Source organism: Lutjanus erythropterus, chromosome 22 (genome assembly GCF_056507025.1).
Source record: "Lutjanus erythropterus isolate fLutEry1 chromosome 22, fLutEry1.hap2, whole genome shotgun sequence".
Taxonomy (NCBI): domain Eukaryota; kingdom Metazoa; phylum Chordata; class Actinopteri; order Lutjaniformes; family Lutjanidae; genus Lutjanus; species Lutjanus erythropterus.
This window is the reverse complement of record NC_139338.1, coordinates 15,842,926-15,865,701: the sequence shown is the minus strand read 5'-3', so window position 1 is coordinate 15,865,701 and position 22,776 is coordinate 15,842,926. Positions and strand designations below refer to the sequence as shown.

Genomic DNA, 22,776 nt, shown 5'->3' with positions numbered 1-22,776 from the left:
CTTATATCTCATCAAAAAAACAGGTGGAAAATCCTTACAAAAAAAAAAAAACACTTGCCAAAGTTCTCGAAATGATTAAATGGTACAAAATGGGCCGGTGCGAGGGCATATAAACTCCCTGGACAGGTTTACAGATCGGCCCTCAATACCCTGATAGTGGCGCTAATAAAAAGAGTTGTCAAACAGGCTGCGGGGCATTGTGTTGCACTGCTGCCCGTTTCCCCTATTAACTTGAAGAACTGCAGGCAGCGCCAACCAGAGGCTACATCCACCTGGATCTCTTGGAGCTCATAAAGTGGAGTTAATTACAACCAAAGGGGTGCTGCCTCCAGCCATGGCAGGAAAAAAATCCCACCCCACCCTTTAGCCACAGTTTCTCACTATAGTGAACGAGTATATTCTGAGTATGACTGGCCCGGCCTTGGGTGCCGTCAAACCTTTCGTGATTTATGTTCCGTAGTAATATTCTTCTTCCTGTTTTGATGGAGCTGAGGGCAAACTGACCTCCATGCTAAGAGAGAGACACCCAGAGATAGTGTGCTACTACCACAAGAGCACGAGAGACAGACAAGAGAGAAGGTGTTTGGCAGTGCAGAATCGTATGCAAAAGATTCATCGCAATATACAGTATACCAATGAACATCACACCTTGGTCATCACAGAGCTCACCACCATTAATCAGACAAATACTTAAAGAAATTGCATTTTTAAAAAAAAAAAAAAAGATGTTTCAAAAACACAATAAAGGCTTTTAAGAGTAATTTTGGTCATCTGCCGTATGCAGCAAATGTTTGGGGTGTTCAGTTTTCAGTATAAGTATAATTTCAATTACCTGCATTGAGTTGTAATGATGGTTTGAACCTTGTTTTGACCCAGGTTTGATTGGTAGGATTAAGAAAACAGATTTACAGTACAATACACTTGTAAATTTATACACTGAAAAACAGTTCATTGGTTCTCCTTAAAAACTCATGTAACAAAACTGCGAATCTGTGGTCAAGAAGCCAATTTAGTTACTGTTGAGGCGACGCTGTGCCACTTTTCAGGGGAGTTACTTCACACACTTGTGGCAGCACTTAATTTCCAAGTTCAGGAATTGTAAATAAATAACTTGTGCAAAAATGAAACACCTAATTTGTATTTAGGCTGCTATAAACTTTGCAATGATTATTGATAGAAATATATATTTTCCCTTATAATTACAATATAGCAGCTGTATTTACAGTGTAAATATGCAGCATTGTCTCCTTTTGACAGAATAATTTGAAATAACTAGGTAAATTATTGATAATTACTGTCTGTGTTCATATGTTACATAACAGAACTAATTACTAGTAAATGAACCTTCCTAAGTCCCGCCCCTTTTCACTCCGTGCTCCAGTGATAGTTGAGCAAGCTTGGTAACTCACTCAACTTTCACTAGCTAATCTTCATTAGTCATTAGCTAGCCAGTTAGCTCATATCTTGCTTACATTAACTTAACATTGTGACCTTATATGTCTATTTTACAGTAAAGAGAAAGTTTGCTCAGCTATTATTGGAGCAAAAAAAAAAAAGGGGGCGGGACTTAGGAATGGTCAACTGTATTTCTGTATTAATGTAATAAAATTTGTAGTTCATTAGTCTCTACATGTTAATTACAAATAATTTGTTTTATTAATTAGTATTTAAATGGTAAGTAATTACTGTACTGTATAAATAAAGTGCAACCACAGTTGTAATTCAGGGTCAGTCTCAACAAAGGCAGTATTTATTCTCAGAGATTCAACCAATCTCTCTAAACTGTGTCTATGGCAGCTCAGTGAAACTCAACATTGATTTTGTTCTTCTCTATCCTCACTATTGTTCATGTACTCCAGAGTCACAGATAACTGTGATCTGTCCTCTTGACCAAAAACAGAGCGTGCAGCTCAATTACTTGCATTTATAAGTCGAACCGATGGATTTGTTGTTTACAGCGCATTCATCATAAGAGCACCAAAGAAAGTGTACAGTATATATACAGCCCAAAGTGTAAGGCGCAACATGATACAACAGTGTAGTGCAGATATTTATTTTCAGTCCAGTCCATGCTGAGTCCATTTCTTTTCATTATATTCCACCGTGTTACGTCCCATTACTTTCTCTATTCATATTCACTCAGTTCAATTGAATTTGTGGTGTTTAATTCATTTCCATTCCACTCCGTTCAGCTCTAATTAGATTTCAATTAGTCCGTTCCAAACCTTTTAATTCCACTCACGTCCGTGTTTGTGTATCTCTGAGACCAGCCCAGTTATGTTTGAGTCAACTGGATATTTTTCAATATACAGTGTTGTTGTGTACATTTGGCTTCTCCAGTCCACTCTCCCGTGTTTTCCTCTTGCAAACTGTCATCACTGCAGAGACGCCCTATGCTAGTTTAATTATCGTAAGCCGTGTTCCCATGTGTGCAGCATTATATGAACTGTACATTTACGACTGATATTGTCTGTAAACTGAGTCCTGTACTTCTATAGGCAGTGTCAGCCCATATGTTTAGCTGGATGCTGTCTTTGAGTTATTATTCAGTGTTGCACTCAATGATTAATTAGTCCCCATAATTTTAACAGTGACACGCTTGGAAGGTGATTGGCATTGATCGGTTCTCCAGTAAGATATACAGTACAGAGTCTCCCATACATAAATATTATTTATGGTGGCCAAATACATCTATCATCACAAACTGTTTACATATTGTGACATATTCTGTACATTTCCATATGTACATTGTACAGTTCAAATATTTTTTACTCTCAAGGAAATAAAGGTCCTAACTAGAACCATAAAGGGTTCTTTGGCTTATCCACATAGGAAAACCCTTTTTGGTTCTTGGTAGATGGTTCACTTGAAACCTTTTTTACCTAGAACCCAACATAAGAGGTTTGACGTAGAACCAACTGTAAAAGGTTTCACCCAGAACCCCCTACGAGTGGTTCTCTCTATGCCCTTTTCAACCGAAGTACCTCTGGTTCTTGAACCAGTTCCATTCAAGGTTTTTAGAATATTGGCACAATCAATTGAACCAGCCCGCGTTTTGACCAATTTTGAGTGGAACCATTGTCATCATCAGAGTGCTGCATAATGCTCAAGAACCTGTAGAATATGACACACCCACTTTTGATATTTTTTGGTTCCAGTTGGGAACTAACTTTTCAGGTCTGAACCAGTTATTTTTGGTGCAAATGCTCAGAATGGTTCAGAATTGGGTTCTTGAACTGGAACGGGGGCAAACCTTTTTTTATATTCCTATTCTAAGGGCTTCATCTAGAACATGAGAACCCTTATGATACAAAGAACTGTTGACGAAAGAGTTCTTCAAGGATTTTCTCTTTCCAAGAAAAGGTTCTTTGGATGAAAAGGGTTCTTAGTAGAGTACTAGAAGAACCCTTGAAGAAACCCTTTCTTCAAAAAAGGGTTCTGGGTAGAACCTCAGCCCTTTAGGAACCCTTATTCCTACGAGTGTACCTTTCTCCGTCACTAACACCACAAGGCCTGTGGGAAACACTGCTCAGTTTTTCTGCTTCAGAACAAGGTAATTTAAAGAAATGAACCTGACTCAAACCCCTTGTGAGGAACCAGACATCAGACAGGTTAAGAGGCCAAAGATTTTTAGGCATACAAGGTCTACAGCAGGGAGGTTTGTAAGTTTTAAAGGTTTCAGGCAGGATTGCTAAAAATATGTACTGACCCTGTTTTCAGAGCACCCCAGGGTAGAGTGAAAAGAAGATTTTGCTTTGTGTTAGTTTTCCTGGAAAATAAGGGTTATCCTGTTACTGTAAGTGTGAGTTATTACTGTAAGAAGTTAAAGTTGAGGATGTAGGACACTGGTTGAATGTGATTATTCAGCGTCCGACTTTCTTCATGCACCTATTTAAAAATGTGACTAGACTAGGTAAGGCAAATCTCTCCTAGCCGAATCTGAGAAACACCAGCCGAAGGCTTAAAGCAGGCTCGTGAAATCTCCATCCCTGATGAGGAATGTCAGTTTAGCAGTTGGAGCCAGCAGGTGTGTAGTTGCTTAACTCCCTGCGGATGGTGCTGAACGGCGACAGCTCCAGCTCGGTGGTGCACTCGTGTTCGTTATCGTCACTGGCCGTGGCCGAGGAGGGCGCGTGGTTACAGCAGCAACAGCAACAGCAGCAGTCCAGGAAGGCCCTGCCCAGCGGGCGACACAGGAGGAGCAGCAGCGCGGGAGTCACAGCGGCCCGACAGAAGAGCAGCAGCTGGGAGAGAAGGTGGAGGACGGACATGGTGTGCTCGGGAACACCGGCCGCCATGTACGCAGAAACTATGTTGCAGATGTTCTCAGGTACCACGCATGCACCATAGACGATTGCCAGCGCCACGACGGTGCAGTTCATCTGGCTCTCCAGTCGGATCTGCTTCTTGTTGCTGCGCACGCTGGCCTGCTCCGCACGTCGGATCTTTCGCGCCGTCACCAATGAACACCCAATGGTGAAGAGGGTGGGGAGGCAAAAGTAGCAGCCGAAGCACCACCACAGCCGAGCGCCCTCGTAGGTCAAGCCCAGCACGTAGAGCATGTCAGGAAGTGAGGTGGATATCCTGATAATGCAGCGTTCAACAGGAGGCTCGTCCGGCATTCCTGTGTCCTCCGCCACCAGCTGTCTGATGAGGAGCTCTGGGAGGGCCAATAGGAGAGCGCCGATCCAGATGACAGCTAGCTTAGCCGTGGTGGAGGTGCAGTTCTCAATCATCTCGTAGTACATCTGGACGTTGGTGGCTGCACGGAAGCGGTCGATGCAGAGAGCACACAGAGTGAAGGTGGTCACACCGAGGGAGGCCACCTGAGGAAACAGAAGAGACATTTTTACAAACTCATTCAACAGAATCAAAGTCTTTTCAGTCACTGTGTACGATGAATGTACAGGAATCTGTAAAGACTTGCAGAGGCTTCACTTGCATGAATGATGGCGCCTCAAGAATGCTGTTTACATCTTAAAACTAGAGCGAGACAAGAGAGCCTCAGAGCTATTCTAACATTAGCCTTGTACTAGTGATAATTTACAATGATTCAGCTGACAGATGGGTTGAGCTGCATGTACTACTGATGTGACACTTTTGTAAGTTGTAGTCAAAAATGTCAGGTTCTTAGTCTTTAAAGTTCCCATGAAGTCAAAAAGGATGTTTAAGTGTTTTTATCACATATCACGTGTCATGACATGTCATGTACACACCAGTATCTTACCTAACAGAGACAAAAAAGCTGTTTTGTAGCTATTCACTGGTATTTTTAATGTTTGTCTTTTTCAGGAAAACAGTTAAAACTCTTGATGACTCATCCTGCACTCTGTGGGGTGCACTGAATTTACATCCAGTAAAACACTTTCTCACTTATGATGCAGCAGAGCATGGAATGAGAATACAGCCATTCCCCGGAGCAGACTTCCGTGTTTCTGGGGGGTCTCACTGTACGAAACTTTACAACTTTATTCACTGATTTGAGTGAAATTGAATCATATTTTATGGCGAAAATATTTTCTGGTTTCCCCTCAGATGTCTTCTAGCTTCCGAGCTGCAACTCTCACCTATTTAAAATGGCTTTAGCAGCTTACATGTCATCAAAGTAGCTAACCATGACTGTCATGACGGAGATCTACTTGCATTTTAACCCCACATTTGGAGTTTTTCCTGATGGAAAGAGCTTTACTTGTTAAAGTCATTAAGCTAACTACTAACTGCTCTAAGTTCAGTTAGCCAGGAGTCAAGCTCGGCAGGAAAACCCCCTCTGTACTGTAACATATTCCCTGTCGTCCAACTGGCCTCTCTTGCTCTCAGAGGCTGTTTTGGTCGCGGTCCAGCCATGTTCAGTGGGAATACTCAATCCAGGAAGAGTCAGCTAATATGACTGTAAATGCCAATCAGTGTCCACAACAAGTCCCTCCTTAGCTGTCTGTTTTACAGGAAACATGTTAATGTACTGGTCATTTCATGGGAACTTTAAAGAACAAAAGAATTAAAATTAACTGACAATTATCTCCAGTGTAGATGATGTCTTGACATCGTCTCACAGAATCTTAGAGAAGGGCTGCTGGTACAGTAAACATGTAGAGTCCTTTGCCTCACACACAAACCACCAGTTGATAAGTCAGCCACACCACATAAATAAAAAGCAAGACACACAGTGATGGTATTGGCCTGTAGGTTCACCTGACATGGGTGTAATTACAAGCAACAGAGCAGCAGAAGCACAATGGACGGCTGTAAGCTGCTATTAACACTGTGTAGCATCCCTGCATGTGTTCATGTGTGTCTGAAAGAGAAAGGAAGCCACAGATAGACAGAAATAGAGTGAAACCACACACACACACAAATGCAGCGAGCAACTGACATAGGGGATTAGAAGCTTTCGTCACTGCATTCATTCATTCAAATGTATTTTCACACCTCCCATTCAATGACAGTCGCACTAATTAACAAAGTTCCTAAATATTGCGCCGTTTCCATGTTAATGTTTCACTCAAAGAGTGAAGAGCTAATTACCTGGCATTGCCTCCACGTTCTTGATATAAAAATTCTGCAAATTGTCAGAGAGCTCACAAATTTCCTCAGCATGTGAAAGCATCTGTTGGATTAACCATCATTTTGGCAGAGTGGGCACCCTGCAAAACAGTCCTCTGCAGCTGGAGTGTGTGTGCATGAGCGTGTTTGTGTGTGTGTGTGTGCATTCTGTCCTTATATGAACCAGTGCCTTCCACGTTTTTGCCTCCAGCACCAAACTATGCCAGAACATTCACTGATCCTCATCCTCAATCCTGTCTCACCTTGCCTACCTTTCCTCCCTTTGACTGTTGCTTATCTCTCCTCTCTTTTTACTCTCCTCAGCCTCTGTTCTTCCTTCCTTCCTTTCCGCCCTCCATCCCTCACTTCATATCAAATTTAATTACAACAGCCAGCTCCCCAGATGGCCCCACTGAGCCACGGCTTTACTGCTCTAAACACATACTTCCTGGACAGATATAGATGCGCACACACTGCAAGATGTTCTGTGTATCTGGGCCCGATGCACACACACACGCTGACCCTCTGACACACATGGATGTCCTACTGCTAACCAGACTAATGAAGGGCGACCATCTGAAACAGCGTGGGGTAAGTGGGGCAGACAAACCACCGACGGGCTGCAGCATTCTGAGCAGTAACTGTGATCAATGTGATTGTGTTTTGGACCAGAAAGGGTTTATTATAATCTTGTAACAGTAATTGTAGTGAATTGTTTTTAAATTTAGCCAAAGCAGAACGATAATTAGCCATCAGGTATTTAAGTAAGACTTTTTTCAGAGGAACTCTGAGCAGATTTAAAGGGATGGTTCTGATCATTTGAAGTGGGGGTGTATGACGCACATAATCAGTGATTTGCCTTCAGTAGATGCCAATCAACACACCCCCAGTTTGGAGAAGCAAAGAAGGGCACCAGCATGGAAGCTAAGCAATGCACTGTTGTGGACATGGTCAGCAGAAAAACATATTTTAGCCACTGAGAAAAATGTCAATGTATGCATGTTATATAAGCCAAATATCACTTTCTCCAAACCAACCAGACTCCATTGGCAAAATCGGTAATTTTACCTTGCAGAACACACAAGTGAATGGTCTACCACCGCCTCAATCTGTTAAACAACAGTATATTGCTTAGCTTCCATGCTGTGCCCCTCCCTGCGTTTTCAAACATGGGGTGTGCATCTACTATAAGCAATACACTGACTATCTATAAATACCTCATGTAAACCCACATCAATCACATTCATCATCTGAACTGTCCCTTTAAGCCTGTTTATGTGAGTGCTTTATTCTCACTCTGGACAGTTTAATCCTTTAGGTGACTTGGGCAGATGTCAAAATTTGAGTGCACTTGGCAGATGTTGTCAGCCTTCAAGTTAGTTACCCATGCTTGATCAGGGTTCTTTGGTCGAGGCTCCCGGCTGGGTTCTTGTTAGCACCCTTAGAAGCCATTACACCATAGAAAGGTTCTCCTTAAGGACCTCTCATAGGGGGTTCTGGGTGAAACTTTCACAGATGGTATGAGGTATAACCCGTAATGTTGGGTTCAAGCTAGAACCCTCAGATAGGTTTCCACGTAAAACCTTTATAAAAGGCTCTACCAGTTATAGCAGTAGTGAAGACCTTTATTTCTAAGATTGTAGTTGTTTGTTTATGCATGTGACATTTTTTTCCATCAGTTTTTTAATGGCACTTTAAACTGATAGCAGCTTGATTCAGGGAAAAGATAAACATCCAATTCATGATTTATAGAAATAAAGCAACATTTTATTGTGCCCTGGTGTGTTTTGTGTAAAAGATCAGTCTGAGGTTGTTATGGCACTAAAGTTTAAACCGGATTTTGACAGCTCATCTTCATTTCTCCACTATGAACAAAATGCAAATAAATAAATAGAACATTTCATACACGCGCACAGCCACTGTGCTCACTTCAGTCTCTGACTCATCCTTCAGTGTGAATAACGTTCACTGAAATTGCTTTCTTCTATTTATTTCTCCATCCCACACCACAGTTTACATGCTGTAACGCTGCATGTTAGGAAGAGATTTTAGTGTGTCAGTGGAGGACAATGAGGTGTTTTTGACAGCGGCTGGTTCAGGTTTTATATCTGTGACATTAAGTGAAAAATGCCTTAATTGGCCTCTGTAGATTGGCCCAACATCCCAAGAAAAATATTTATGACATACTTCTTCCTCTATAAACATGCACACCAAGCACACCTGTATTCCCATCTGTAGTGGCTTTAAGTGAACACACACACACACACACACCCACTCATATGTACACAAATGCCCGTCCAGTACACATAGACAGGTGCTTGCACATGGTGAATATTTCATGGCTTGAACAACGGGGCTGGAACAGCTTTAAAGGCTGTCATGGAGGACCAGGAAACCCAGCTTTGATCAGCGTGTTGGGGAGGAGAGCAAGGGCAGGATGAACAAGCATAGCTTTGTACTATAGGGGAGATGAGAGAGAGAGAGAGTCCAAGAGTCAGTCCTGGTGGGGTGATGAAGCTGTGTGTTTGTGGAAGGGGGATTTATGTAAATGAGGCACTGAGAAACAGGGCCAGAAGAATGGAAAATGGGAAAAAGAGTGGGAGAATGTAAGAATGAGAGAAAGAAGGAGAGACAGAGGACAATAGCAGGGGGACACGTCAGTGAGTTAGAGAGAAGTAAGCCACAATGTCGTCAGAATGATTAATAATGTTAATATGGTATTACTTCCCAAAGAGCGGCCTTGACCCTGTCATGTTCATTTCACCTGCTAGCCAGACGACAGGCCTGCTCGCCTCAGGGCTGGAAATGATCCTATTAAAATATTCTCATTTGTATCTTTCCATGTAATATGAATAATGAAAAATAGTTTGACGTTTTGTAAAATACATCTGTGTGGTTCCTTGATGAGTGTGAGATGAGAGTAATTAATTGTTACAGAACAGCAGCTGGTTAGCTTAGTGTAGCAGTAGCTCAGTTATTAGCATGTTATCTTTCAAGTTGTGGAGACTTACGTGGGCCTGCTTAGAAACAGTGTGCCACACTGCCCCTCTTAAAGCTACGATTCAAAAATTAGATCATGCTAATAAGTGAGCTACTGATAAGCTAAGCTGTGTTTCTGGACATAGCCAGGCTAACTGATCCCCCCTGTCTATATGCTATCATAAGGTGACCACTTTTACTATACAGACATATGTACATATTTTCACATCATGCTTTTATACCACGTGCACAAACATGCACTAATGTGCACCGTAAGCCTTTTCACCAGGACAAAGGGACAATTATGTTAGCACTTTTTCACCTACCAACCAGCTAATTTACAAAGGAAGAAGTAAAGTTAAGCTTCCTGTAGCTCATCAGAAAAGACCGACTTTCTCTTCAGCTAACATACTAACAGCTCGGCTTGGGTGGTATAAAGGCATTGTGGTATACCAGGGAAGAAATCACGTTCATTAGCGTCAAAAATGCATCTCTTTCCATTAAACCGATACAGAGATGCTGCATTGAGGGAATATAATATAGTTTGCAGCATGCACCAACAGAGGTCAGTCTCTCTACTGGTGGACAAGGCAGCACAGCTGAGCTGGAAAACTTGGCTTCTGGGAGATAAAGTTATAGGACTAAGTCGTTCTGCACTGGCAGTATTTTGTATTCAGTCCCGATGATGAACGTAAGCTAGCAAACACCACAAACTATCGATGGTCAGAGTAGCATAGCATGTTGAGTGTGTAATTTTAGGAAGCCTGAGAGAATGACAAATTATTCCTGTAATGTATGGGGGCTTTTTTTTCTCTTTCCTCTTTAATTTTTCAACTAAAATGTTAAGTCACCTGCCATGAACTCCTCACATACAACTTGTTAAATAGCTTTTTTCACTTCATATCACCTATTTCCTCTCAACCTTGGACTTCAATGGCTTAAAAGAAAAAAAAAAACATAAAAAGGCCTTTCATCCTCAACACATGTTTTTCAGGTTCTGGCCGTCTATCTGCACAGCAGGTGAGAAAGACATTTTCCCCTGGTGCTGTTTTTAATAACGGCCCATTAACTCCCTGATTAAAGGTCCTGTGAGCTGGTGGCACAAAGGCCTCGTGTTATTAATTGGGTCTTAACAAGGACTGGTGGAGCCTGTGCAGCCATACTGTGACTACAGCAACCGACAGGGGTAATGGGTGTTATCAGGTGATGAATGGGGCTAATGTGGAGACACAACAACAACGCGCACACGCACACATGCAGTCTTATAGTAATGAGTCAGGGAGACAAAGGGTTATTCCAGCTGCAGTCCTTTTTCTAGGTTGAGTGCGTGACCCAGTGCAGGCTGCAGCAGACCATAACTCTAACCAGAGAGACCCTGCCACTGACAACCACCATCCGTCTCACAGCTTGGCTGGGTGTCTGCGAGAGACAGAAAACTGATGTATGTGAGCATGCACGCCCATTTATGAGGATATGTGTGTCTGTGCACGTCCACATTTATGCAGACTTATTAAAATTTTGATCCCACTGTTGGTGTGTATGTGTGCACACATGCATACACGAGTGTGTGTGTGTGTACATATGTATGTACGAGGAGGATTATTGCAGACAGACAGATGAGTAAATCCATCTTTAAGGGCTGGTAAAGATTCCTCTCTGATGATGTTCAAGCATACAACTTTAAAAAGGCCATAGCTTCCTATTTCTTTGTTGTATTATATTGTATTATACTGTATTTTCTATTCTGTATAAGCTTGGACAGAAAATTCTTCACTCATCTCAAAGGATGAAGTTGCTCAGTTGTCATGGAGATATTATGTTATCAAGAATTGAACTGATTACAGCCACAGTTTTCAAGGTAAAGAATTTCAACCTCAACTATTCTATTGTTTTCTTGTGGACAAAGTCTCATCACAAAACTTTCAATCAACAGACTTAAAGTAATAGTTGTAGGGCTGACACAGGTCAGTTGGTCCACTAATTGGTCAATACGCTCTTGTCCGATCAAGTTATCTTTGGTGGGACAATTGCTGGTATCATTTCATAAGGAGAGACGCACTTCTTAATCCATTATTGTGGGGAGCTGGACACAGCCTCAGAGGACAGGAGACCTGATAAAAAGTTTGCCTTTTAATAACACTTTGCAAGAGGGATGTCTTAAGGAGGACTGGTAACTGTTCAAGCTCATGATCGATCCATACTGTGACATGACTTCAACTTGACAGCTGTAAGTTTCGCCATGTTTTATGTTGTTTTAGTGTTTATTTTGTAGGCCATACTGTTAAATTTGGCGTTAGCATGTTGCATGTGGTTATTCCTACAGGCTGGGGTGATGTTGGACTAATGTTGTAATATTCAGGGAACAGTCAAGAGAAACTGTTGTGGTTTTAAGGGAGGCTATATGCCAGACTGTTCTCGGCCCGGTGCAGTAACTTCCTGGAGTCTCTTCATCACTGTGAGGTTACCAGGCAACCAGCTAAAGGAGACTGATGTGATCAAAAGCTCCAAAATAGACCTTGTGCTAAGACTGTCTACTGAATAAACGTTCAGTCTTTTCTATTCTCTTCTTTTCTCTGAACAAAAGGAACAGTCTCCACCAGTCAGGAACAGAGATCCATAGAATTCATGGATAAGTAGGGCGAGCACTCGCAAATGTTCATCTTTCTGTATTTTCTTTAATTAAACTGGTAGCAACAAACCAAGACGGTCTTCATCTCTGTTCTGTTGCTCTCTGACTCATACAGTCTTTTACAGTTTGTCTGGGGCAGCTTCTTCCGCACAATAAATGTCTCTTCCATTAAATTATATCCTGACCTGTGGCAGATTTCCCCTGGACATTTAAAAAAGAAAAAAAAAAAAACACTGTATTTTGCTCTCAGTGTACAGACGCTGCTGGAAAACTCCAGTTCCAGATCATTGATCCCTGTCTGAGAGTGTTATGTTGGAGGAAATACAAAATGCAATATTCTCTTCTCCTCTATTCTATGAAGACATGCTACAGGCAAGTCTGTTCCATGTTGTTTAGAAACTGATACACTGTTTTTCCTTCCACCAACATACGTTACTCATAATATTAATCATCCACTGAATATTTCATATTTATATGGATAATTATCAATTAACTTAATTGCATCCAACAACAAGCCTAATCTTCGCTTTATGCTGTTGTGTGGTCTTGTCTCATCATACAAAACTCAATATGTCCTCATCCACGGACAAAGAGCTGACAGGATGGACTCACCATCATGCATTATGGAAAGCCACTAATTATATATCCTGAATAATTTACATATCGTCCAATCAACCGTCATTCGCGTGCCTAATAGACGAGGCTGAGAAACTAAGAGGGCACGGGATCCAGTGTGTGTTTGTGTCTTTAATTAATCTGTATGTATTGGTACAGTGTCTGGACTGTGACTGTATGTGTGTGGTCCATGTATAAGCACAAATGGGTCTCTGTGTGTGTGTGACCAACAGCAGTTGTACTGTATGTAAGTAAGTTTGTGTGTGTGTGTGTGTGTGTGTCTTCTCCCCGAGGCTTGTTTCTAATCACAGATAGCTGATGCAGAAACAGAGAGAGGTAGTTAGAGGGAGAACAGCCGAGGGCAGCGATCAGTGGAGAGAAGGCCATCCCACCAATCTGGATGATCAGCGCACACCACCGACTTTGTGCGTTTGTGTGTGTGTGTGTGTGTGTGTGTGCAGGCTAGATACACTCTCAAGGGTTCAACCCAGAACCCAGAACCATTTGCGGGTGTGTTGAGGGTTCTTGGCAAGGCTGAGGGTTCCATTAAGAATCCTTTTCATCCAAAGAGTTCTTCAAGGATTGTTGAAATCGTTGAAGAACTCTTTTGTCAACGATCAATATAAAAAGGTTCTCGGGGGAACCTTAAATACATTCTAGATAAATACCGCTGGAATATAAAAAGGATCTCTATAGAGTCTCCTTGGTGGGTTCTAGGTAAAACCCTTAGAATATAAACAGGTTCTCAGTAGAACCCCATGTGTGGGTTTGAGATAAAACCCTTGGCATATAAAGTGGTTCTGTATGTTCTAGATAAAGGCATTGGAATGTAAAACCTCCCTGGTGGGTTCTGGATAAAACACTTGGAATAAAAAAAACTTTCTGGGCACAACCCAGATAAAAGATACAGATAAAACCCTTGGAATATAAAAACTGTTCTCAGTTGAAACCCCTGAATGTGTTTTAGATACACCCTTGGAATACTAAGAGGTTCTTGGGAGAACCCCTGGGGTAAGTTCCAGATATATCCCTTGGAATAAAAAAGGGTTCCCAGTAGAACCCTCTAGGTGGGTTCTAGTACTACCAAGAGTACAAAGGCTCTTGGTAGTATCCCTTAGTGGGTTTTAGGTAAAAACGTTGGAAAATAAAAAGGTTCTTGGTAGAACTCCCTGGGTGGATTTTTGTTAGTATCCTTAAAAGGTAGAATGGTTCTGGATAGAACCCCTAGAGAGGGTTCTAGGTGGAACCACTACACTACAGATGGGTTCTCTCTTGAACCTCTCAAAAGGGATTCTGGGTGAAACCTGTCACAGATAGTTCTATGTATAACTCTTTATGTTGGATTCTAGGTAGAACTGTCCAAGGTTCCAAGTGGAACCTTTATAAAAAGTAATAATATCAGGATTTTTTTTTGGTTTTAGTTAGCATCTATATTTCTCAGAGTGCAGTTAGATAGACAGACAAACAGATGGATATGCGGCTGGATGAAAGCATCTACTTTCTGGTTCGAAGCAGCAGATGGAAGTCTCTAAGGAGAGGTGTTTTGGTCGTGGGCCCTCCTGGTCCTGCAAAATAGCCAAACACTCTCAGATGTTGCACAAGCGCGCACAGAGACCGAATTTGCGATTCTGATTTAGTTGCTTGAAAGTGTGAGCGTGTGCGCATGTGTGAGTTGGAGCAGTGAATGCGAATGTGTCAAGCTGATGTATGTCCTGCCATTACCGCCAATTTCTGCACAATACATGGGTCTACCTCTGGCCCTCTCTGCCTCCTTCCCAATCTATCGCTTTCTCACGTTGCTCAGCCTCTTCCTTTCTCTCTCTGCTTCAATAGCCTGTTTCTCTCTCTCTCTCTCTCTCTCTCTCTCTCTCTCTCTCTCTCTCTCTCTCTCTGCCTGCTGAAGCCCACTGTACCATAGCAAAAACAGCCTACAGTCTCTGACTACAGGGTATTGTGCAGCACAGTAGAAGCAGATGCATAGATGAGGCACAAACTAAAGGATTCACCACACAGTTCAGTGCAAGTGAAAATATTAAAAAGAAGAGCTTCAGCCTAACTAGGACAGACTAGAACATATTCAGTTAAAGATGCATGTAGGGGCATATATGATCATCAAAGTTGTACCATATTTTGCACATGTATGCCTACTATTCATCAATACAAGCCATTATGGACCAAACAATAAAGCATGTAGTAACAGTGAAATAGCAGGACTGTTAGTGGAATTGCCGATGTATCACAGAGGAGAGTATAAGTCTTAAGAGAGTCGCTAGATTTATGTCCCACGATGACGACTGGCAATTAGCTGTAAATCAGGTTTACAGAGAACGTGTGAATTCAGCCATTTCTGTCTACCAGTGGGAGTAGTCATTAGGCTGATGCACATGTGAGACATACATGCTAACCACATAAACAGCTTATAGACGTATAGAACAAGCAGTGCCTAGTTGCATAAACCACCTTAAGTTGATGTCAATTTGTTCCTTAAAGGCATAATATGCAATATTTTCCTTACAAAAAACAATCTATAGACTCAGAAATGTAATCCCACCACACACTTCTGCAGAGACCCTGCCCTCTGCCTGTATTTCTCATTATTTTGCTGTGCATGGGATTATTTGCCAACCTAAAACATTGGTATTTGATGTCCTGAGTATGAGACACAACCATCAAGTATCTTTCTGGTGTGTTTACGAACAGCTCAGACAAATCCTACTGATTCTACATTGAAACAAAGCGTTAACGTGGAAGTGTTGCCTGAAGCCTCCCAGGTTGTCTCTTTGCCTAAGTGTTTAGATAGGGCTTGTACGGCAGTTACTGTCATAATACAGCACATATGAACTTCAGTTACCATGGTTACGCTTCACTTAAATTATTCTTTAATGTTACTTGACATTATTGTCACTGCAAGCTAGCTTCTGCAAAGTGAACAGGAGATGAGAATGTTTTTCTTCTTGAAGGAGATGGAAAGGGCAAAAACACAAAAGTAAATTTAAACCAGGGCGCCGCATGTACTGAGGCTGTCAGTCCTCTGCAGTGGCTGCTGGTTCGACGCCCGCCTGCAGCCCATTTGCTTGTCATCCAGTGGGTTTTCCATGTCCCCAAAAGTGTTTTAGTGTCTCCTTCTCCTCTTCAATCACTGTGAATTCAGCAATTGCCTGATGTTCTACATTTTTTCACTTTCAAATGATGTTCGTCTCCCTTAAAATGTTGCTAAAAACCTTCTAGCAATGTATAAGGAAATACGTACGTAAGCAGCTAAGGGCCCTACAACATCCAAAGGAAATCTTCATTGTGATTTTATGCAACTCGTTCTTACCTAAGGCTTTCTTATGCCGACCATGCACTAAAAGGCTTTGAAAAGACCTCAGTCTGACACCCTCTCACATCTAAAGACAATTTATCAAAAGTCACAGACAAGACTTTGCAAAGACGGGAGATCTTGCAGGGTCACTATTTACAAGACTACAACTAGATTATTATTCTTGTCCCCACTCTTGTATTTTGTGATGTCTGCACATATTTTTCCCATCATCAATTACTACATCAACAACTTTTGAACCCCCCTAAATCTGACACACTGGACCTTTAAATCTGTATACTGCATCATAGAACACATATTTACTTTCAGATTTACAGCTACACATTCTATACATATTTTATACATGGATGTTTTCAGTTACCACATTATTCAAAAACAAGGTGTGAGGTGTCAGTCTCACTTACTAACATTATCATAATTATCTTTCATGCTGCAAAGCAATAAACTTAGCCAATAGGTATCTACCAATAAAAAGCAAGGTTGCATGAAAATACATAATTTTCATTAATTGTTAGAGTTCCCCATTCTATCCTTTTCAGATGGTGACTCATAAGCATGTCTTTATTTAGAGGTAATGAGACGAAAACTTTTAAAAAATCACTGTTACAGCGGCACACTTCTGAATGAACCTTGACAAATGACTCATCATTTCCCCCTCTGGCTTATAAAATGCTTACTGCACTGCTGATTTGTTATTTTACCCTACTTCCAAGTCTTATCCTAATCAACTGCCAGGTGCAAAAACCAAATTACTGCCCATTAGTTTTGCCTGAATTTGCTGCTCTGCGCGTCACTACCTAGAGGGGTCGTCTGCAGCCTGACAGCAGCATGAAACAGGAGTGGAGCGTGTCTGATATAATGCAGGCTGGCTGTAACCCACATCTTTATTTTGTGCAGCATTCTTACAATTTCCCTGCCACGTTTTCTCACATCTCACACATAAGAATTGCTTTCTCTTTGAGGTTTGGAAGATTCCACGCTCTACTAAACGCAGAATAAAACAAGGTTTACTGAAGGCAGCACCATGGGAGACTCCTCCTTGCTCAGGGGACTGTGATACATTATCCATACCCCTGTCTGATTATGCATGCATGCACACGTGAAGTTGGGTTTCTTCAGGAACGTGAATGAGTTGTGTGTAGATTCGAGTGTGTGTGTGTCTTTATTTCGGGGCAAATGTTGATATCCCCTGTGACTGAATTTGGGTTAAGTGAAGAATAAAGTCACTCCATAGGGTGAATGTGTGTGTGTGTGTGTGTTTCACTGAATGTTCCACAGGGAGAGAGTGAGCCCCAGGCTGCATTACTCACGACCTGTTTTGACACATGCGTGCGCACGCACAGACACACACCCACTGAAGACACTAGTGCACACTGAAGGCCCCAGTGCACATGTCCTGATAGATATGTTCTATAAAATGCATATTCTCATACAATAATAAATGCATGGAGACAACTGAATATACCTCATCCACAGAAACACACACACGCAGCACTCAAAATAGCCATTTGGTCTATGCACTGTACGTATGTTATTAAAGTTATTAAATAATATCCTGTGGTGGTCCTTGGGTAGCTCATATGCAATAATACAGGCAGGGGCTCTGTCTCCCTCTAATCCCACAGTAATTAATACTGTATGCACTCACAAGGTGTCTGCAAATGAGATGAGATACTGTACACGTGTTACAGTATGTGGTCAGTGAGGACAAAGGCTGGCAAGCAACACAGCAGGAAAGAGGAGAAGATGGTGCAAATGCAAGCAATCTCTGCTCGTTAGTTATCCGAACTCATAAAGCTGCACATAAATATATGCATGTGAAACCTGAACCGACTCAAACTCTGCTGCAGTTTTAGATGAATATGACTTTGAGGGTTTATGAAGCAAATTCATATTATTTTAATTGTATTCTATTTTCTGGGATTTAAGGTCCAGTTTGTATGAGTGACAGAGGACTGTTGGTAGAAGATGGCAGACATAGAATCTAATATTCATAATTGTGTTTTCATTAGTGTATAATCACCTGAAAATATGATTGATTATGTTTTCATTAACTTAGTTTGAGCTCTCATGGCTTGGCTATGGCTGTTCTATCATACTTGACACCATGTGGCTTATCTTTTTAAAGAAAATTGAAGAACACTGGCTCTAGAAAGGGCATTTTGCATTTTTCACTAGTTTTGTGGCCACTGTAGGTTCTCCTACATGCTTGTAAAGGAAGGATAATGGATAATGCAAGGTGTATGTGATCTGCAAGCTCACTAATAGATGCCACTGAATCTTACGCACTAGTTCTATAACTGAGAGGCTGCATTTCTAAAGAGCAGGGAAAAGCAATAGTTGGTCTTAGATTAATGAAAGTCCCTTTCTCACTGTAATTATTAACTTACATGATGCAGCTCCAGACGCTGGTATCCATATCTGTCTGTAATTATAGGCCTGAACATGTCTTTTTAAGCATGGACGTTTTTACATCAAAGTTAATTGTCTATCATGAAGGCAATGTGAGGATAATAACATACTCTTCACCTGCTCACATTATCACTTCATGATGTGACAGCCTTCTCTGTCTGCAGGCTCTGGAGGGGAGGAGTCTAAGTGTAATTCTGGTCACCTGCTCTGACTATACAAGCTGGAGTAAGCCAGAATCTCTCTGTCTCCTGATATCAAGTCTGTTCTCACTTGATTACATTTGCTTTCCTCTTTTTGCTGCACTGCACTCTCACTTACTCATGCACCTCAGGTGCCACCTAGAAGTTTATTGCTATCGCATTTGTTAGATGTTTAATCTGTGATGTATTTGGGTCAAGATAAACCTTTAAACCCGTGTGTGCTGGCTCCTCTCTTTGTCCTTCCTTAGCCCAGGTTGGCCATTCAAAACAAGCTTAAGACCCCCTGAGCTGGAACCCCCTGTTTTGTACAAAAGACATCCATCTCACAGGTGAATCTGACACTGGTGTAATTGCAGTGAGCACACAAAGGGAAGGTATCACCATGGTGTAAACAACCTGTCTAGCATCCATCCACTACACATGACCAGAAAAACAAGGAGAGACTGAGTGTGTGTGTGTGTGTGTGTGTGTGTGTGGGCAGGAATAGAGATTACCTGTAACGTGTTTTATCAGCTGTATGTATAACGACAGCAACAGAAGAAAGGGTGTTATGCATACGCTAGAGTGAATGGGAGATAGCGAGCTATTACCTTACATCCTGGTGTGTATTCATGTGTGTGTCCTGTCTACATGCCTTGAGGGCAAGGTGAGGTGCTCTCACCAGTAGCAGGTGTACAAGTGACAAACAGAGCCTCCTTGTTGTTGGCTGTGGTGACATCCTATAGCCCTGCATGTACACTTTATAGTCAGTTAGGGCTTAAAATGCTGAAACTCAACTCTTTAAGTCCATTTACTCGGGCGAGGAAAGTGTGAAAAATCATTTTCACACCCCGAAGTCCAAGAGATTATGCCTATTGTCACTATGGAGGTGTGATCACATTCAGACAGGGTTGGATGATATGTAAATGACACTGGATGAGCCCCATTTACCATCTGTCATCCCTGCAGACAGCAATACTGCCTCCAGGCATTGCTTCAAAACTCCACTACAGTACGATGTAATTGTCTCTGACGCACTCAGGAAAGAATAAAAATACACTCAACAAAAATATAAACTCAATGCTTTTGTTTTTGCTGACATTTACAGTCAGTTTAAGTAAAAGCTCTTCTTTGATGCACACAAAAGGCTTATTTCTCTCAAATTTTGTTTTCAAATGTATTAAAATTCATGTTAGTGAGCACTTCACCCATCTACCTGACAGGTGTGACATACAGAGGGGCTGATTATTGTGCCGTTGTGCCTTGGACGGGTCACAAAAATGGGCTACTCTAAAATGTGCAGTTTTATTTTGAAAACAGACATTTAGGCACTGAAATATGCCGATTTCACATAGGGCTACAGATAGTCATGACCTGCCCTACTCTGTCCCTGATTGGCTTACCCAAATATTCCTACCCCGACCCTAAACTCCTGGGACATAAAGTTTGAAATAGTCATAGTTAAGTGCTTAAAAAGAGACAAAATAAAATGTGTAGTTTTAGCTTGAAAAATCAATTTATTAGGGACTGAATTACGCCATTTTCCCAGAAGAGCAAAGTCAAAACCTGCCCTACTCTACCTCAGATTGACTAGTACTAGTTGCTTTCATTGGGTGGGTTGGTAAGTTTTAGACATGATGAGTGGTTGGTTAGGTTAAGAATATCAGGGTGAGCCAATCAGAGGCAGAGTAGGGCGGGTCATGACTTTGCCCTCCAGGGAAAAAAACAATCCTACAGATACAGACTCTGATTTTCTTACCTTGATACTCTAACCAGTCACCCCTCATGCCTAAACTTAACCAAACCAGCCAACAAAGGCTTCAAATTCTAGCCAATCAGAGGCAGAGAAGGGCAGGTCATGACTTTGTCCTCTAAATAATTAACTGTAACCTATGTGAAATAGCCATAGTTCAGTGTTTAATAAAAGTTTTGTTTAAAGATAAAATTGCACATTTTAGAGTGGAGAGTAGAGTTTTTTTTTACTGTGACCAGCCTGAGTCACACCTGTGCAATTATCATACTGTTTGATCAGCATCTCTATATGCCAAACCTGCCAGGTGGATGGATCATCTTGGCGAAGGAGACATGCTCACTAACACAGATTTTAACAAATGTGTGAACAAATTTTGAGAGAAATAAGCTTTTAGTGTGCATATTAGTCCTGCATCTTTTACTTCAACTCGTGAAAAATGGGAGATAAAATCAAAGCACAGCTTTTACATTTTTGTTGGGTTAACATGAAAGAAAATGGCAAATTTACCTCCACATATGGCACCACCTTGCAGGTGAATTCTCCCAGCAGCCAAGACTTTGTCAGCTCATGAAAAACCACCATGGGCAGGCAGAAGAAGATGAGCACAAAATCCCACACAGCCAAATTTGCCAGCAGGGAGTTGGAGATGCTCTTCATGTAATAGTTCTGGCACACGATGCACAGGATGGCAATGTTGCCCGCTATCCCCACCAGGAAAATAACCCCGGACACGCAGGTGATCGCGTAAGCACCGTAGGTCTCGCTGGTCACCGGGTAGAAGGGGTTCTTGATCTCGTCCCCGAAATCCTGCGAGTTCGGAGGGGTGATCGGAGTGGCGTCCCAGGGGTTCTCCTCCCTGAAAGTGAAGAACTCGGGCCTCCTGGTGAAGAGGTCGAAGGGCAGGTCGGTGGAGGTGAGGGCCACCGGCTTGGGGAGGGGTTCCCACGGCGACGCGTGAGGCTGAGGAGCCAAAACCGCTGAGCTTTTGTTCGGACGGCTTCTCCCCCTCTTCGACGCTTTCTTCTGCTCGTCTTTTGTGCCTCTCTTGTGCCTGTCGCCCTCCTCGGGTCCCCCTCCTCCGTCTCCCCGGCCCATTGAAGAGGACTTAGCCGCATTGTAGTGTCCACCTGCTGGCGTCCCCGTACTACTATTCAACTTTATCCGCTTATTATGGTGGCGCGTCGGGCCCCAATGTGAGACAGGATCCTCCATGGGTGTCACAGTCCTACTGAAGTCGCGCTTGTTGTGTCCAATTCGCCACGTTTCTTCTGCCATCACCCTTTTCCAGGGGTGAGTGGAGTTGAGGGTCCCTCTGATGATCGCCCGCTCCGCCGAGGACGCACCTGTGGCGTACCCCGCCGAGAGCGCCCGCTCCCTGGCTTTATTCTGATGACTCTCCCGGAGTGAGCCATGGAAAGTCCGCGCAGAGTACGCGCTGGTGTTGCTGTCCTCTTTAGTTCGAACTTCTCCATTATTTCTCAGGGATAACAACACATGTGCATGGGCCAGTAACACAAATAACGTCCTATAACGCGGCAGAATCTGCATGGTCCAGGAATTATTGAGCGCAGTTTTTTTTTAATCCTCACAAGTGCATCCTCATACCTCAGCGCGGGGGGACACTCTTCCCATTCAGTCAACACCCATGTTGGACACAGCGCAGAGGAGGTGAGCTCACGGATTCGCAGGCAAATTCATGATTGCGAGCTCTGCAAACTTGTAAGTTGTATCCCAATTTATTGTCGTGCGCTATGCAGCAATCTCCAAAATCCTCCACCGATCACTCCCGTCTCCAAAGTCTGGACATTACCGTGCAGGACAGCGGATCAGAGTCCAGAAGCAAAGAGACGAAGAGAGGAAAATGCTGCATATCCACGCACACAGCATCCAGTTTCCAGCTGTAGGCAAAAGCATTAAAAAAAAAAAACCCAGATTCTCCCTCTCTTTCTCTGTATCAGTGCGTTAGTTTGTGGGTTGGGTCGGCTGGCAGCAGCAGCAGAAGCAGCAATGCGGTGCAGTCCGGGTAAAGCCCACTAGGTTGTGATGCACTGGAGTAGAGAGAGAGTGTGTCAGAAGGAGGGGTGGAAATCGGCCCGTTTCTCCTCCTCTCTGTCCAGCGTCTCACTCTCACCTCCTCTGCTTTCTCCTCGGGAAGACTGGAAGAAAATGGACTCCCCTGGCGGCTAACCCCGATCTGTCACTCCTCATCCATCACGGAGCATCCAGCAGCCCCGGAGCAGACTACACGGCTACAGCCCCCCCTGGCAGACAAGCCAGCCACGCCCGACAGACGTGCTAATAAATATATTAGCCAGCTTTTAATTTTTACGCACAGGCGGCGCTGTGA

General features: G+C 42.6%; 1 protein-coding gene across 1 annotated transcript; it reads right to left on the bottom strand.

Annotated features, from left to right (window-relative positions):
• Nucleotides 1-3,350: 3,350 nt before the first annotated feature.
• gpr37b (G protein-coupled receptor 37b) lies at nucleotides 3,351-22,664 on the bottom strand. Its single transcript, XM_084711345.1, has 2 exons — nucleotides 20,937-22,664; nucleotides 3,351-4,826 (listed from the first exon to the last, which is right to left on the bottom strand). Exons 1-2 carry the CDS (start codon nucleotides 21,975-21,977, stop codon nucleotides 4,008-4,010), a joined length of 1,860 nt encoding a protein of 619 aa, XP_084567471.1. The 5' UTR covers nucleotides 21,978-22,664; the 3' UTR covers nucleotides 3,351-4,007.
• Between the last annotated feature and the right edge of the window lie 112 nt (nucleotides 22,665-22,776).